This window comes from Larimichthys crocea, chromosome VIII (genome assembly GCF_000972845.2).
Source record: "Larimichthys crocea isolate SSNF chromosome VIII, L_crocea_2.0, whole genome shotgun sequence".
NCBI classification, from domain to species: domain Eukaryota; kingdom Metazoa; phylum Chordata; class Actinopteri; family Sciaenidae; genus Larimichthys; species Larimichthys crocea.
This window is the reverse complement of record NC_040018.1, coordinates 25,281,800-25,299,536: the sequence shown is the minus strand read 5'-3', so window position 1 is coordinate 25,299,536 and position 17,737 is coordinate 25,281,800. Positions and strand designations below refer to the sequence as shown.

General features: G+C 39.6%; 1 protein-coding gene across 1 annotated transcript in view; it reads right to left on the bottom strand.

Moving 5' to 3' along the window:
- The window catches only part of adamts18 (ADAM metallopeptidase with thrombospondin type 1 motif, 18), a 52,892-nt gene extending 49,311 nt beyond the window's left edge, over positions 1-3,581 (bottom strand). The window contains exons 1-3 of the mRNA XM_019254025.2: positions 3,136-3,581; positions 2,740-2,815; positions 1,279-1,592 (exon numbers count right to left, since the gene is read on the bottom strand). Coding sequence (XP_019109570.1) covers positions 1,279-1,592; positions 2,740-2,815; positions 3,136-3,237 — 492 coding nt within the window. The 5' untranslated portion in view covers positions 3,238-3,581. The remainder of the gene's footprint in view (positions 1-1,278; positions 1,593-2,739; positions 2,816-3,135) is intronic.
- Positions 3,582-17,737: the final 14,156 nt, after the last annotated feature.

Below are 17,737 nucleotides of genomic sequence, written 5' to 3'. Positions count from 1 at the left end.
TGTGCAGCAAAGTCGGAGAGCATAGTGGAGCAGAACAGTCTGTGGAAATATTCAATTTAAATGTTCGTTTTTTTTTGGGCTAATATTTCATCATTCCAGCAGAAAAAAATGGACATCTTTGAGAAAACAGGAATATCTTTGAGAACGTAACCTGCTTCTGGGTAACAAGTAAAACATAATGTTTCAACAGCTTTGAATTATGGAGTAATGTATGTATGCATACGCGCTTCAGGTACTCATGGGGCAAGAGCTGGGCTTGGTGTTTATCTTCTCCTCAGTCTCTGAAAGAATGCAATGGAGTAAATGTTAAACTATTCTTTCTAATATTAATTGACTACACCAGTGGGTGGGGTGACTGAGGTAAACTGGAAATAGCAGTCACCAAGAGCTTAGCTTGGATACATAAACAAAGTCAATGACATGGAAAATGTAATGAAGACACATTTCCACAAGGCAGCACAACCAGTCCTCCACTTGTAGGCAATCATACAATTAGTGCTGGTGTGAACAGCTGGACTTGTGGGCCAGCTAGACACCACATCACTTTTTTTTCACCCTGTGGATGTCCGCAACAAGCTAACAAAGTCAGTTCCCTCAAGGGTTGATTTAGTCAGTACATGTGATAAATATACTGTCGCTCCAGTGTTACTAAGACTGTGCTCTGATCAGTAGGTTGGGTGTGTTTATCATGTGTGTTGGCTCTACAATAAACACTTAAACTGAATTATGGCCCTTCTTCATGTGTTGCACTGTCAGCAGTGTAACATTTCTCTCCTCTCCTGCTCTCCTCCTTTTATCCTTTCATTTTTTCCCCCACTCCTCCCAGTGTTCCTTCTTAGTGCCTAACAAAGCACGAGAAACCGATGCTTACACTCATGGGCAATGATGTCATGTTACAGTTCACCCACAATATTAACAAGGTCTGAATTGCACAGACAATGATGCGTCAAAAAAAAAAAAAAATCAGGTCATTAGAGGACATAGTGCTTTTTCGAGCATAAAGGCATTGAGCTTGAGGTAGGGGTGGAGTACAAAATCTGTTGGGTGCAAATCTTTTATTTCCAAAATGTTGTTTCCTATTAGCATGTTTGAGATCATTTAAAGCAGTTTTGAAATGTTTAATCAACCCAAGGGAAGGTGAATTTTCTCAAACCATGTGGAAACCATGTAATCCACTTAAGGATATAACCGAAACACAAAACAAAAAATAAAGATTTTTTTCACATGACAAAAGCTTGCAATACCTCAAGAACCAAGAAGTTACTGGCAGACACTTACGAGTCCAGAGCATGTCGATATGGCTGCTGAGGAGGTTGTCAGGTTACGGATAAATCCCTGATACAGGCAGTTGTGAAACCCTGAATCATCCATCACCGTGGCGATGCCATCCGGGCCAAGTGTCTGCACGGTGAAACCTGGGCCAATCACAGAGGACGGCTGCAGTTCCAGGTGCATGTCCTGCCCAAAGGCTGAGAGCCGGTAGTGAAGAGAAGAAGACAGGGACCTCCTGCTGCGATGACTTTGCCTGGTCATGTCGTGCGTCAGGTATCCTCCCTCGGAGTCCACCTCCACCGGGACTACAAACACATAGTCTGAGGAAAAGAGGGACAGAAAGGAAGTCACATGAAAGTGCCAACATCAAAAACATCAGATACTTCAGCAGTTGTTTTGTGTTCTTTGGCATACACACTTTATGACATCCCGCTTTACATAATCATGTTCATGTTATTTCCACCATTTTCCTGAATATATTGGCGAGGCAGCGCAAATATTTTAATTTAGCTCTCTGCTTAGTGTAAGTGGAGATAGTGACAATGACATCATACCAAAAATATGAAAATAAGTAAGTTTCAGCTTCTAGTCAAAACACAACATCTGATTGCTTTGTATTCTGGTTGTATTTGTGTAAAGCTAAATGTTGGTGGAGACAATATCTTAACATGTGCTGCATGTCAATGACTGCAATTAAAATAACAATATGGTGTCAGATTTAGTCATTATTACCAAGAAGTGCACCCAGAATTGTCAATAACGAATAAAAACCTTCATTACTCTGTGAAGGTTTCAGCACCCAGCTATTGCTCAGAGCACAGCACTTCATATGGATCACAGATGGCTTTTAATAGGAGCCATAGCACCAACATCATACTTCCATGCATATCAGATATGAGTCAATACTTCAGAACCAGAGGTTGTAAATATCATGATGTTCTGATTTCATGCAGTTGTCATGGTGTTCCAGTCAAATAAAATTATTTATTTGCTGAATTTTTCAGTATAGTAGATAATACGTAGAAACTGGAACAATTCCATTAAGTTTTCTGTTTTAATAAAGATCTGTCTTTTTGTATGTTTGGCACTTAAACCCTTTAGTGGCGGGACTTCTAGCAGAACCACAGTATGTCAATCACCTCAACTAGTTTCTGCAGATCAAAGCAGCTAAGAGGAAATCCCAGAGTCTGCACTGCACTCACTGGTCATGCCTCCACAGTCACTGCAGCAGTGTCAGCACTTTTTTTTTTTTTTACCAAATAAGATGTAGAAATTTCACCTCATTTGACTATAAAATAAACTGTTTCATTCAAGAGCATCTTTGGGGACCATTGGTCTAAAAACTGAACCCATCATTGCTATGTATCTCTTTTTATTCACTCACTCACTCACTCTTTCTCTCTCTACAAACATGGATTCATGCCAGCTGGAAGAAACATCCATAGATGTCAAAAGACAAGCACTCACCGTGATTTAATCCGTCGCTTGAAGAATAGCTGGCCGATGCGGTGTGGGAGGTGTGCGAGTAGTAAATGTGCAGCGTCTGCAAAAAAAAGTTAAAAAAAGAGAAAGAAAAAAAAGAAATCATAAATGAACAGGTAGCAACAGGTTGGCTTCACTTGAATAAGTTGAAGGCAAGTGATAAATAGAGCTCCTCTGTTGAAACATGTGTTGCACTTGAGTTTAATCAATCAATCAATCACTTGTCTTACTTTTCACCACAATCAGTGACCACTACAGTGCATGTTGTTGATATAAATCATGCTGAAAAGAGACAAATGTCTGTTTGTTTTGATCCCAAACTAGAATGATGCCCGTGTTAGATTTAAGAGTGTATACATGTTTAATAAAAGTGCCACATGCCTTGATAATATTCCAGGATAAGAGGGTGGACAGGAGCTTGGGTGAGGTGCAGCCGACCAGCGGGATGGGTAAAGTCCATATCAGAAGAAAAAGGCAATCCATGGTGATGGCACGCAAGCTTACACCTCCCCCGTTACCTCCTAAAAGAGCGTGGAAGTAGTAACCTGCGATGTCGCATAATGCAATATGCACGCATTGTTTAGTGGTTCTGGTTCCCCCGTTTTGCTCGTTTCAGGTGAAGTCGGCAGGTTGCAGCAGCAGCAGCCGGTGGTGCGCACAGACGCAGCGCGCACTCATGAGTACATGTGTGTTTGTGTATGCATGCGTGAGGAGGAGCGGCAGGTAGTGGGGATCACCGGGAGGAGCGCTGACTGAGCACTCGGCCGGCTCTGAGACAGTCGGCCTGCTGGATGGAGCAAAGTCATCGGCCAGCAGCCAATCAGCGCGCAGCATCATTTACCACGCGTAGATAAAAGAAGAAAAAGAGATTCTTCTTTTGGCACGAGCAGCGGGGACGATTGCTGCCTTCAGGTGCCGCTCGTAAATGTCTACTTTGAAGTTTCTGAGAGCAGACTTTCTGGTTTTAAAAACGTTTCTTTGCAGTGACAGAATAAAGTGGAAACAACGCACAGAAGGCACGTGGCTTCTTCATGTCTTTGATTTCTCTGTGCAATAAGACACAGAAATACAGACAACAGGAGGCAACACTATCAACTGTCCCTCTCTTATTTTACTGTTTGCCCTTAAGGTAACTCCATACAGACTTTTGTAGACTTTATTTCTGGAGTACTTTCACTTATGGGTATTTTGTATTTTATGCAACTTGATACTTACTACATCTCAGAGGAAAATGTTGTACTTTTTGCTTCACTGCATTTATTTAACTGCGGTGGTTGGAATAATATAACATAAAAAATATTGCACATTGTTAAAGATTAAGAGACGTCAGCCTATATTTGCCTTGTAACTCTTAGAAAAAGCATTGCCCCATAGTCATTATCACTTCCACTTGTAGTGGTGTAGTTTTACACTGTTGTACATTTACTTCAGTTGAGGCTCTTATACTCCCTCCTTCACTGCTGCAAAGACTTTCAGACTATTCGGCAACAAAAACTATACAGATTGGCCAGATGGTGGTGCTACAGCAATTAAGCTTTTTGGTCCAAAAGCTTGCAAAGCTTGCTCAAAACTTACATGCATTAGCCCAAACAAAATGCAACATACACATTTCAGCACAGGTTGTTTTCCGACCCTCTGCAAAGTTTATTTGGTTTTCTAATTCTGGACAAAATATGCATGGCCCATAGCTTTTATTACAGATTACCTATTTTCCTAGAGATGGGTGAACTGGTTACTTTGTTACTCATTGTGCAATCATACTATGATATGATGACTGTCAAGCATCATATGATGGTGATTAAAATTGATTTTGTGTAGAAGTTTTTTTTTCTTATATTATGGTTTCATGCTTACTAGAAAGAAAATACTGACTGACCACCGACAAATCTATGAGATTCCTTTTATTGTCACACTTAATTTTGACATTATACAGTTACTCATTGTGCAATCATACTATGATATGATGATTGACAGTCATCATATCACAGTATGATTGCACAATGATGATTAAAATTGATTTTGTGTAGAAGTTAGTGGACAATTATTATTATTATTACTTTCTTATATTATGGTTTCATGCTCACTAGAAAGAAAATACTGACTGACCACCGACAAATCTATGAGATTCCTTTTATTGTCACACTTAATTTTCACATGAAACAGATGTAAAACATCAGTATAAAGATTTTTTTATTTGTCTTTCTCTAAAACCAAAATTCAACATAGAGAATCTGCAACAGTAGAAGTGTAAAGTGAATTAATAAAATAATAATAATAATAAACAGTGTGTCTGGTCAGGTGCTCTTCAAGATAATGACTGGTCAGAAGAATCTGAGGTACTTCAAAGCTATGAATAAGTATAAATGCCTTTACTGAATCCTGGCTTGAAACCAACATGTTTCCACTTCAAAACAAGTCCTCATTGGGGTGTGCCAGGCATTTGGTCACAGTCTATGTGCAACGGCAACGTTTGTTTTTATTGTCCTACAGCTCTGCCTCAGTCTCCAAATTTTAGACAAAAAATGTTTCATTTCCTATGCCTTTTCATTCCCTGTATTTTTACTTGTTGTCGTTTGGTTAGCACATAAACAACTGGCAGCTAAGCTGCACAGAGATTTCATGAATACTGCTTAAGGCTCAGTAATAGAGTAACATGATGATTTGCAGGATCCCCTGAAGTATGTCAGACGATATTAGGCACTGTTTCATCTGCAAATGTGGAACTGTCAGCAAAATGTTTTATCATAGGGTTACAAATAACATTATGCTCTCATCACATTCTATCAATACCCCAGCAAAAACAATACAACAATGCATTTGGATAAGAGTTGAAAACAAAACAAGAACAATTGAGGACAAATGCAAAGCACATAAAGCAAATACAGACCTGAGCTTAATAAAAACAAGGATTAAGCATAGTTTATGTACGGCTTGCAATAAATGTGGTCTACATGTTTTTTCTAAAATGTTTAAATTGAATAAACTTAAAATTAAGTTTGACATATAATGTTTTCTCTATGCAGAGATTTTTCCTTCACCCACTTTAAACTCTGGCAGCATTTGAAGGCATAAGGCAGTTCTTCCTGCTCACAGCAGTGTTAACAGCTAGTCAATTAAACCAGCCAAAATTGAGGCACGTTGTTTAAGTGTCTCATTGAAGTGACAGGTTGCACACACTTCACCGGCTCGTGTTGTTAAAGCATGTGTGTAATCCTAATTGTCGTGAACAGGTGGTCCTGCTGTAGCCTTTTCCATTCTGGTGGCTTGCAAACACCTGGATAAGTTGCTGGAATGCATCGACAGGAGACACAGTGTACAGCCAACTCACTACAGAGATATTCACACTCTGCTGAGCATAATAAGGGCTCTCACAACTGTTGCCAGCTTTTCTGGCAGAAATAACACATCACCTTAATAAGCCATCAATATCCAATATTCTCATGGGGTTTATTGTGTCTGTGCTACCGTCAGAGAACCCGGTCCCTTGGCACTACATCGTCTACGCCAAAGCCCAACTGTGTCCTGTAGAGCATATTACACTACAGAGGTAATGTGAAGGGAATATGCTCACTATAGCGTACCATTTTTCTTTAGGTGGGCTTTTTGTATGTGGTTAAAACACATTTTCTGATGATCCTGTCCACAGCAGTGCTTTGCTCTACTTCCATGCTGGGACATATGTCTCCTTCTCCAAACTGGAAGGGTGCTGACTGCCATCTACCTCATACAACCCCACTTCAAAAAAGCCAAACTATCCCCTTTAAAGAGGAACAGGTAGCAGGCTAGCTTCAAAAAGTGGCTGCCCTTACTGGTAAAGATATTTTACAGCAACAAGAAGAAACTATTTTCTGTAGATGTTTTTCTTTGAACAGGGGACGTTGTACCTTTGACCTGAGTGCATTAGGTGAAAGTGATGACATAAGGGATGGCTGACGTCTATTTCACTTAACTCGGACTGTTTAGCCACGGAGATATGACATTTGGGTTTGTTTGATGCCTGTTACTACTTTTATCAGTATTTGTGGTGGTCTTGTTTCAGTGCTACAATGAGCTAATGTCATGTTCTAATGTCATGATTTTTTTTTTGTACTTCTGTATTCAATAAAGTGACAAAACATGCCAAGACAACTTTTTGGGGGCCTGTGTCAGTGGTCATGACATCACGGCACAGGCATAAACAAAGACACCCCACAAAGCCTCGACTCTGCCTGCACACTCAAAAACAGCTCTACCAGGAAATAAATTGATCACATTAGACAGCCAACCTAGCAACCAGGAGGAGAAGAATCGTATCCTGGTGGGTCGGTTCCATATTGGGTTAACAATATTGAAGCCAGGATTGGTTTTAAGGGCTACTTTTACAGTTTGCACCAGGTGGAATTGATTTGCTCTTCCATCCAATAAAACTGGTGAAAGCTGAACACAGTGAGGCTGTAAAAATGGCACTCTCTTCAGTCTATAATTGAGCATGTACAGTAGTATTAAAGCATGCTGGGAAAATGGAAATGCAGCATAAAATTGAGTGTGCCGCTAAGCAGGCAGAGTGAGTTGTTTGGAGCCTTTCATTGGTTGGTATGAGAAAGAACTTACTAACCTTTGTATAATGGGTTTTTTAATATTGTGTGTTCAGTCCCTTTAAAATGATTTCACTCTCTTCCAATAGAAGATGTCACATTATGGAACAAAACTCTTCATGAGAATAGACACCCTTATGATGATATTATACCTCATTGGCTCATTATAGCATCTGCTTGTCATTAAGATGTAAGATGCAATTTTGGTGGCCCTGTACTTGTAAGTGTCTGTGATTTGAGGTTGCTGGGAAATTTCCTGCACTGTACTTTGGAGGGTAATTGCGCTGTCATCTGCACAGTGTGATGCAGAGTTGGTGAAGAAACACAACCACACTGCTTCCGCAGGTTCTTAGCAAAGGTCCCTGAGTTGCTGTATAAGCTGCTCATGTTTGACACTCCGACTGACTCCCTGATTACTCTGCTCCGGCCAACCTATTTGTTTGCATGTGCAAAGCCACACCGAAACACACAACATTAAGGATGGAAAGTGGAAAGACCTGTGGTCTGAGAGGCATTTTCTAATGTGGCTGATGTGGTTCCTGTCCTTTGTTTTTTGCAACTTCCTCTGTTTTTCTCTCACCATGAACGCTTCTCCTTCTCTCCCTCTGAAAACGTAGTTTGTATTGCCGGCAGTGGCTACAGATGTTTTTAAATCTGAGCAGTGTTACACCCCGGCACACCACAGCTTGTTGCACCGTGCCACTGTGTTGACAGACGATGTGCTTATTTACGGCATGCTAAACCAACTGTCTGAAGCCCTTAGCAGTCTTTCTCTCTCCCTCTCTCTCTTTCTCCCTTTTCTCGTAATGTCTCTCCCCCAGTTGGGTTGTTGAGTTACCAGCGCCTGTCAGGCCAGTCTGTTGTTTGTTTCCCAAAAGCAATACAACATATCTGGTTGCAGCTGAAAATATAAGCAGTTGGGTTTTTCTGGCCGGGTATGGAAATAGATTGTAAGATTTAGAGACCACACTAGGATGTGATCTATGCCCCAAGCCTTCTCTCTTGGGAGCACAATGTGAGAGGAACCAGAGTAAAAGTTAATAGTATCAAACTAGTAGACTAAAAAATATCTACATAGACATTTTTACCTCACAGGGCAAGAAAACATGCAAAGCTAAGTATTTATTTTTTAAGGTGGCTCTTTATCATGACTATATCTGCATGACTCAGTGTTATGTTACCGTTACAAGGAAGCCATCTCAGTCAACTTTAAATACAATTTATTTAGACCTGATTTAGCTGATGTTAGCAGCTCAAAGTGCCGGTGTGGCCAGGTACAGCCTCACAGAGTCGCAAGCATGGCTGTTAAATTAAAGTCTTAACACAATACTCATGTGCAGCTGTCCCTGCAAATGACCCATAACTTAATACTGCTCTTGATACTAGCTGTGAAGTGATACCTTCACACTGCAGCCAGTCTTTTAAAAATAGAAGATAAAATTCAAAGTCTGCATTCTGTGAGTTGGTGAAATCAACCCTGTCTTAGTTTAGTCTTAGTCATAGCAGTCACTAATAGATTTATTGTCAGTGTTTTGTCACTCGTTGTGACACACATGTACTAGTCCCTCTGTCTTGGCTCAGCAAGTAAACATTGTCTGGAGAAACTTTGTACAAACAAGACCATAAATTTGGAAATATTTCCTCTTGAGTGCTGACAAGTTGCTTTTTTTCATTAAATGGTGCAAATCTGTATCTGATAACCATGGTGACAATTAAATCTATGACAAAACAATATCTCTGTCTCCTATTACAGTAAACTATATGTCTAATATCAGTTATTAAATTATAAAAGTTTCTATTTACTTGCTGCTTTAATTATTAATATTTTCTTTTCTCATGTCACACATACTTTTCAACGTATCTGAAGTGAATTTACGCTTGGCATTTTAGCTTCCCACCGATGGTATTTCATCCATTTTTGTGAACGAACACAATTTGCTTTGTGCCAAAAGGCAGCCCAACACTGATTCCCAATCCAATGACACACTATAAAAACTGCTAATAATAGTATTTCAGTTTTTTTCTTGAGGCTTCAAACCGACCCCAGGTTGACCTCCAGGTCCCACCCTGAGTGAGGCTTGTCTGCACTGGTTCGAGCACACTGGCATCACTCATCACCACTTTGACATTTTTCAATTCATTGTGCCACAGAGTTACACATGAGAGACCCTTTTAGTTCAAGCCTGGGTGTAGCTGGCAGAGAAAGTGGATGCTTCTCTGCTTCTAATCAGACAAAGGCATATACAGTCAAACACTTGCAAGCTGTTACCTCAGGAATATGTCAGCTCTTTCCCCTGATTTCTCCCCCTTTCACTTGACTTTTGTTTGTTTGTTTTGCCTGTCATGTGGCACTGCTTTTTCCAACATGGGCCCCAAAATGTACAAGTCCAGACACTCCTCTTCTCTCCTCTCCTGTGCTCTCATCCTGTATCTGGTCTTCATTTCAGACCTTATAATTTCCCTACTGCTTGTATCTTTGGGACTTTTGGGGCTGAATTTCTGTTGGTTCTGCCAGGATTATTTTTGGCTGTGTCAGCGGTTGCCACAGTGGCATGGATCTGTTTGCCTGTCAGTCATGTCTTGTCCTTTGCGGCCCTGTGTGATCTTGTGCTGCATGCAAATAGAAATAGATCTCATGCATTCCAACCACATACAGCATGTGTATGTGTCAGAAAGTGATAGTTTGGAATCAGCCAAGGTCCTGATGAATATATGCATGCAGATACTGTCGGTGTTCCCACGCTCCCTGAAAAACCTGAAAAACAGACCAATGTTCCAGTCATGGAAAACACATAGAAAATAAGAGAAATGGTCAAATGACCTGGAAAATTATTTCAACATTACATTTTCTTTTAGCTGAGAATAAACTGCTGTCAATCAAAGCACCACAAACTAACGCTACCATCCGAATGGGCTAAATTATTATGGTACACCATCATAGTCAGGGTTAAATAAATAAATACATGCATACAGAAACATTTAAATATGCCTATAAAAAATAAATGTTGAAAAAATTCTGAGATAAATAAATGATGAAATAAATATATGAATGATGTAGATCGATAGATAGCTGCTGAGTGCTGGGGAATAAAGACACAGACAGTAATATGTCTGTTAGTTCATCCCAGCAATCAGTTACACTTTACTATGAGCCAGGTTAGCATAGGCCTGATCCCGACTCAATTCAGAAAACAACCATTTTAAAAGCATTTTGCATGCTGCCTAGTGAACAGACGAGTATGAATTCAGACAGACCGCCATCATGATGTAGTTTAATTAAACCACAGCAATATCTGTTTGTTTTGGGCTCATACTGCTGTGGTAAACCAGGTTAAGGCCGAATAATAATTCATAAGAGTAACAAAAGTAAACAGAATTGATCCCGTGAGTATAACAGGGTGAACATTTGCTTTGCGTTCTGTGTGAACGCACCATAAAACTGTGGGCCTGCATACTCTGGCTTGCTGGTTTCTCAACTTTCTCGAGAACTGTGCAAACTGGACCTAATACTGGACTCCCTAGGGTCGTCAGCAATACACACGCGAAGTGTAAAGTCGATGGGGTGAACAGTTCTCAAGATATGTGGACAAACAGACAGACAGATAGACACAGCCTTCTTTTATAGTTAGACTAGATGTTTTAGGTTTCACATAATGTGACCATAATGACATAAAACACACATTTCGTGAAACCCTGTATTTGAGAGTTAGACATCTAAGAATATTTACCAAGAAAAATGACAGCTATAATCATCTTACACCTCTACCACTGGGAAGAAAAATTAGATGAATGCATATTCTTTTGCTTCGTGTGTGTTTGTGTGTGTGTGTGTGCCTGTGTGTGAGGTGGGATTCCCCTACTTTCATTTTGAAGTCAAGGGGATCATTACATGAAAAGGGAGATGTCATCAGTTGTCAGCCAGGTGCCAGGAGTCGGGGGGAGAGCCAGAAAGACCATTTCCTATCCCATCAGCACCTGGGATTTCTGTCTTTGATGACATCACGTGGGTTTGTGCCAGTGGAGGTGCTAACTGCCCGGTATGTGTGTGTTTGATGTACAGTGTCTCACTGTTTGTTGCCAGGCAGAATAAAAGCCTGCTGGTCCCATGGCACCGAGCCACACTATTTCAGATTAATTTCTGTGCTTTAAATTCATTGTGAAATGTGTGTGAAGTATCTGTCATACACAGTCCAGTTCAGACACATATTTGCACACATGCACAGATCCAAATAAATGTAAAAACCTTTTCTTTCTAAACAAATCACGCTTGAAATAACCACTTCTTGTGGAGCAATAAGCAAGAATTATTGTAGGTAAAGTAATAATCCAGAATATGAATGGCTGTCCGCTTAGCACAGTACTATAACACAGTGGGGATTTAACCTACATACAGTTGCGGTTTCTGTCTTGGAGGTCTTTCCTGGGAAAAATGAGGTTGTACACAGGAAGAGATAAATTTTATGTCTGTGGTTTGTTTGGAATAAACATAAGAACTGGGTAGTTCACCACCATGGCAGCAAGAAATAAATAGAAGAGAAAAGAAGAATTCAAGAAATAGGCCACTTTTGATTGACGGATGCTCCTTCGTACTAATGATTTTAAAATAGCCTACAAATACATGAACGCACACATGACTCTTCTGTCTTCAAAATGACAGTGCCCCCTTTTATGCTGTAAAAGTGCCCAGCTGACTTCCTCAAAGAGCAAAGGACACTAAAAGATGAAACCTGTAGCTTCAGGCCATCCACACAGAGAAGGAAAATGGTAAAGTGTGGCAGAGGCCAGTCAGTATGTAACGCTTCATTACAAGTTAGTTAATGATGCTACTGAGCAATTGACTAAGAAAAAGTATATAACCCTACCATCAAACACACAGAGGTGGTTTGACAGTCTGTCCACTGGAAGGAGAGACTATTTCACCCTTAATAATTCACATAAATTAAGATGACCTACCTTCTAATAATACACCTTGTAAAGAGCACAAAGTAACATAGAAAGTGGAGCTAAAAATCGAGCCGTTTTAATGGGCCACCTCTGTCCAATGACACAGTTACAATGTTGAAGATCAGCTGATGTCACACTTGAAATGTCAGCTTTTCCCACTGTTATTGGACAAGTCAACTGACATCGGAAATTAAATCTGCTGTGTTTTGTGAGGTACATTAATGCTAGTGGAGTGCACACTGCCCACGGACACCACAGGAGAAGCAATTTGTTGGGTCTCTGTAAATAATATTGTAAAGAGTACAGTCTGGATGTAATCTATATGGAAAGTGTCATGAGATAACCTCTGTTTGGTGCTATATAAATAAAACTGATTTGAAATTGAATTTGCACAGATGGTACAACTGCAGTGAGTAGAAAACAGAAGTTGTACCAGCACATGTACGTGCAGCAGCACTATCTGCCACAACTACACACTGTTGCAATCACAGAGAACCACTGGCTGTGATAAAAAAAGGTCCCGGTGTCTCAAAGCAGTACTCAAGTCTGTGGAAAAAAGTCAATACAGTCAAAAGCAAGTCACTGAACAGACATCTTTTTAAAGCTCTGTGTAAAGAAATGGGAAAGTTATAACAAGTGCTCAATAAATAACAGTAAGAAGAGTAAATCAATAATGAGGTGCAAAGCTACTGTTAATTGTTAACTCAGTTACTCAGTGTTAAATCCTGAGAACAGGTGGAACAGGTGTTTGCAGGCAAGAGTGTTCAAATATATCCACATCAGATAGAAAGATTAAATGGGCATAGCGTCAAAACTATTCCATTCATTGAAATGGCAGCAGTGTTAGTATATTATATTTAAAATAGGTATCTGTAAACCTTATAGCGGTATGTACAGTCACTTGTCATTCACAATGCCAGATTTGATCCAGTGAGAAGAAAAAGAAGCCTGGGTGGTCATGTTGAAGTGTTGAACACGATTCTATTCTGCTGGGTGTGTTTGATTCCTTATACAGCTGCATCCTAGAATGGAAGGATTTGTACTTCATTGAACATTTCAGCAGCCTGCTGGCATAGCATAATCTCAAAACAAACCCAAGGATTCTCTTTCATATTTTCTGTTTTACTGAAATAATCCGAATGTCGAATTCCATGATGCAGGTGTGTTCAGTCAAAAAGAAGAGACCTCATTGATAAAGGTTGCTAAAAAAAACAAAAAAACAACAACAACTGTGAAATGTGAATACACTTATCTCACCAACATCAGGATTTACAGAAAAAAATCAGCATTGCCATGAATCCTTTACCCACGCTATACCCTGCTATAAGAAGAATGGACCTATAACTAAGCACTACCATGGGTACCATCTTAGAAGACATATATAAATCAACTTTTTGAAATGTTGAATTTTATTTCCTTTACTGCATTTCTTATATCATTTGACTTACACAGCACTGCTTGAAGTTTATACTGAATGGACAGCTTAAGCTTGTCCAGTAGCCAAGCATAGGAAGTTTCCAACTGTTGAGGCTGGGCAGAAAGATGACTGGGCAATGTTTTTAATACGCTATTTAATTCACATTAGATACGGTCTGGTGCTGGCCTGGGGCTTCACTGAATGTGGCAGACTTCCCACACATACACAAAACACACACGCACACACACACATACAGCACACTTCTTTTTTTTTTTTACCAAGATATGTTATTACCAAGAAATCCGTCTGATCTGTATTTTATAAGGTTGTTGTGATGAGGCAGAAGCACAATAAATAATGTGTTTATTTAGTATAGCACCTCTGGTAGAGCTAAATCACATGGTGCTTTACAAAAGCAAAATGTTAATGTATAAAACAATATAAAGAAGCAGACAATAATACAAAAGCAACAACATAACATGAAAATACTGGACAGCAGGCCAGATGAAGGCCAGTTTAAATAAGTAGTTGAAGTATAAGAATATAACTTGAGCTGCTTTTTTAAGGCTTCAAAAGACTGCAGGACAGAAGTCTACAGGAAGAGCGTTCCACAGTGTCGAAGCCACCACTTCAAAGGCACGATCAACCAGTAAGCCATGGTTGGAAGATCTAAATGACCAACTGGTGATATAAGGATGGAGCAGATCCAAGATGTATGCTGGTGCCTGACAAATCACGGCTCTATATGTGAAAATAAGAACCTTAAAATGAATCCTGAAATTGACGGGGAGTCAGTATCAAGCAGATAAGATGGGAGTGATGTGAGTTCTTCTTGAGCGAGTTGCACCAGTTGTAGACAGTCCAGAGACGACTTGCTGAGGCAGGTAAAAAATGGAATTATAGTATTCGAGCCGAGATGATATAAATGCGTGACAACAACCCTGAGAAGAAATATGAACAGGGCATTGATTTTATGTTTCTGATCTGATCAAATATAATATTTCTCTGTGTCTAACTGAAAAGCGTTCTTAGCCATCCAGTTGTTAATAGCAGTCAGTTTTCCAGACTCATTGGGTTTGAAATACAATTGGATATCATCAGCATAGCAGTAAAAGATGCCTTTAAATTTTCCAATAGTGTAACCTAAGGGAAGAATATATCAGACAAATAATAAAGGACCCATAGCATGTAACAAACTTCGGACTGAAAAACGTTTTTTATACAAACTTTGTTGCCTCAAAAACTCAAGATTTCACTACCAGCCACCGTTTATCATCTACTATTGTGTGTTGTAGAAGATTAGACCAGACATCTATCCCTACACAGCTAATTGTTCTTATTCAGACAAGGCGGGATAAAATGGTGTAAGAAATAATTTCTTTAAATCATACTGAACCCCTAGAGATGTCATCTGAACAAAGTCAGTAACAGTGTACAGTAGTGGAAGTATGGAAATGCATTAATAGCATCATTTCAGTGCTTTTAAAACATGAGTTTGAAAGGCAGCTCAGGATTTCTAAACACTTTCAGACCTAACCACCCAGGATTAAAACACATTTGTTGTTTTAGAACCTTAAAACCGTCTCACACACCATGTTTGTAATCCGTGCTCCAGTTACACTCTGTTGTCATTAATACAGTATACAGTACACAAAGTATATATCAAATTTAAAAGCTTTGTACGATTCTGCTGAGCCACAAAACCACTGACTGACTCACTGTTTGCCTCTCAAAAAACTGCCTATATCTATCTATAAACATTTTATTCTAAGAAAATGTGTTCCCTGAAGTATGGCCTAGCACTGCTTTTCAGATTGCAACAGATTTTTAGTTTTGCCTGTAGTTCACATGGAGACGCACACACACACACAGATTTCTACACAAACAGGAATTTGGCAAGGATAGAACGTCTGTCAAGAGAAGACTCAATAGTGTATTTGGCCAACTATTGTGTCAGTGATGAGAAGGATGACGGTGAGGCTGAAAGGTATAAACTATGCTAATGAAAGAAAATCCAAGCAGCTGTCAACCCCTCCCCTCATCCGCTCCCCAATGAAAATAGAAAGCTCTTAATAAACCCTTATTGGACTAAAATATTCACAAGGCTGACTACAGGGGTAATCCTTTGATATCTTAATGCTCCTAAAGAAAAGGGCAAGCCTGAGCTGGAGATGAGAAGAGGCAGATTTGGTAGAAGAATCAGCAGCTGCAGTGAAACATCTATGAGTCTGTCCTAGAAAAAAAACGCAGACATGGACGGCCATGAGTTTATCTGTCAGAAGGTTTATGACCTGTGTGTGCGTGCATGTGTATGTGTGTGTGGAAGACGGAAAGCATATATCTGCATGAGCATATCATGTAAGCAGAGCAGCATTACCTCATTTCATTTCCCCCAGGAACTGCAGGTAAAGAATAACAGAGGGCATTTGTTTTGTGTCACACAGCGCCTTGGCGGCCTCAGATATCTGCGTAATGGCTTTACACAAAGAGTTGCAGGCATCAGGTGACAGGTGATAAAAAGAGCTAATGTTTGGCAAAACCTCCCAGTCAGCACTATTCCATTCATATTTAGGTCTTTTCAGGACCTCTGCAGCTGACTGCTTTCCTTCTTTATCTGGTTTCTTATTAATGGGTGAGGCACCGGGGACAGCTGACAGACGCCTTCAGGTTACAGCGCAACACATTACCTACCAAAGACAGCTCGGCTTCTGGGAAGTAAATATTGAGCACATAGACACTGACATCCACCAAAGAGGAAATTAAATAAAACTTCTTGCCTTGAGTCAGGAAAGCGTGTTATTAGTCTTTCAGTCTGGAAAGTTTTGCTCCAACATTTTTCTCTTGTCTTGATGAGGTGTCTTTTGAACAGTGTGGGTTCATCGAGCAGTGATATTCTCTCCAAAAAATGTTCGGAACATAGTGAGCATAAATGAACTGCTAAAAGGGAGAAGGGCTTTTTATGGACTTTAAGCTGGTGTTATCTGTGAAGGAGGACTCAAACTAATTTTACTCTTTTTGCACATGGTAAATATTACAGGACAGAGACAGGTTTATGTTCACTCACTATTGACTGGAAAATCAAAGTACAACTTTGACTGGTGAGGAGAATCTAACATTTGCCAAGCTAAAAAAGACCCCTAATATATTTCTCACAGGTTGAAGAAAAACAGCTCTAAAACTATTTCCATTTGGCTCTGTTTCTATTGATGTAAAAAAAACAGTGTATCGCAACAATTTTCAAAAATTAAATGGCAACATCTTTTTTTTTTGTAATTGCCCTCAGGAACAACATACATTTTCTGATCTGAAACTCCCATGGACAGGGCGATAGAAGTCTCTTTCAAAACTGGTAAAAGTCACAGTTGAAAACTTTAAAACTACGTTGGTATAAACAAGATTATAAAATAGATTTTGTGGCTCTATAATGTCATGCTAATTCATCCTCTGTTCTCAATGGACAACAGTCATAATTCCTGCTTGAGCTCATTTTAGTGGAATTGCTGAAATTACTGCTAGCGGCATGACTCTGTAAGATGCCAATGTTAGTCATCAATTGGTTGATATCTCAACAACTATTAGTTGTTGAATTCGGTACAAACATTCATCATCCCCAGATGGATCGACTTTTCTAGTACCACCATCAGGTCAAAATTTGTCCAGTACTTTGGTTAAAGCCGCTGGAAATTCAAATCCACAAAACCTTCTGTGTAATTTAGGGTCTTACGTACATAATAGTAAGCATCTAAAAGGTGTTTATAAGTAATTAGTTTCAATCAAGACTTGAAATATTGTCATTTAAGTTTTTGTAAACTTTCCTGATATCTGGTTTAAATTGGGAGTGGTTAATTTATTATGCAATTACTTCTGCAGTAGTAAACTCTTCATCTTGTTCTTTGTTGTCTTGTCTCCTCTTTCTTTCTGGCTTTCTCATGGTAAAAAAGGCAACAACTCACAGGGTCAAACGACATCTACGACAAAGGCCCCTGAATGGAAATGTAAAAAGAATGATATGGTTGTTTAAACCAGCATGCAATAACTCAACGATGAG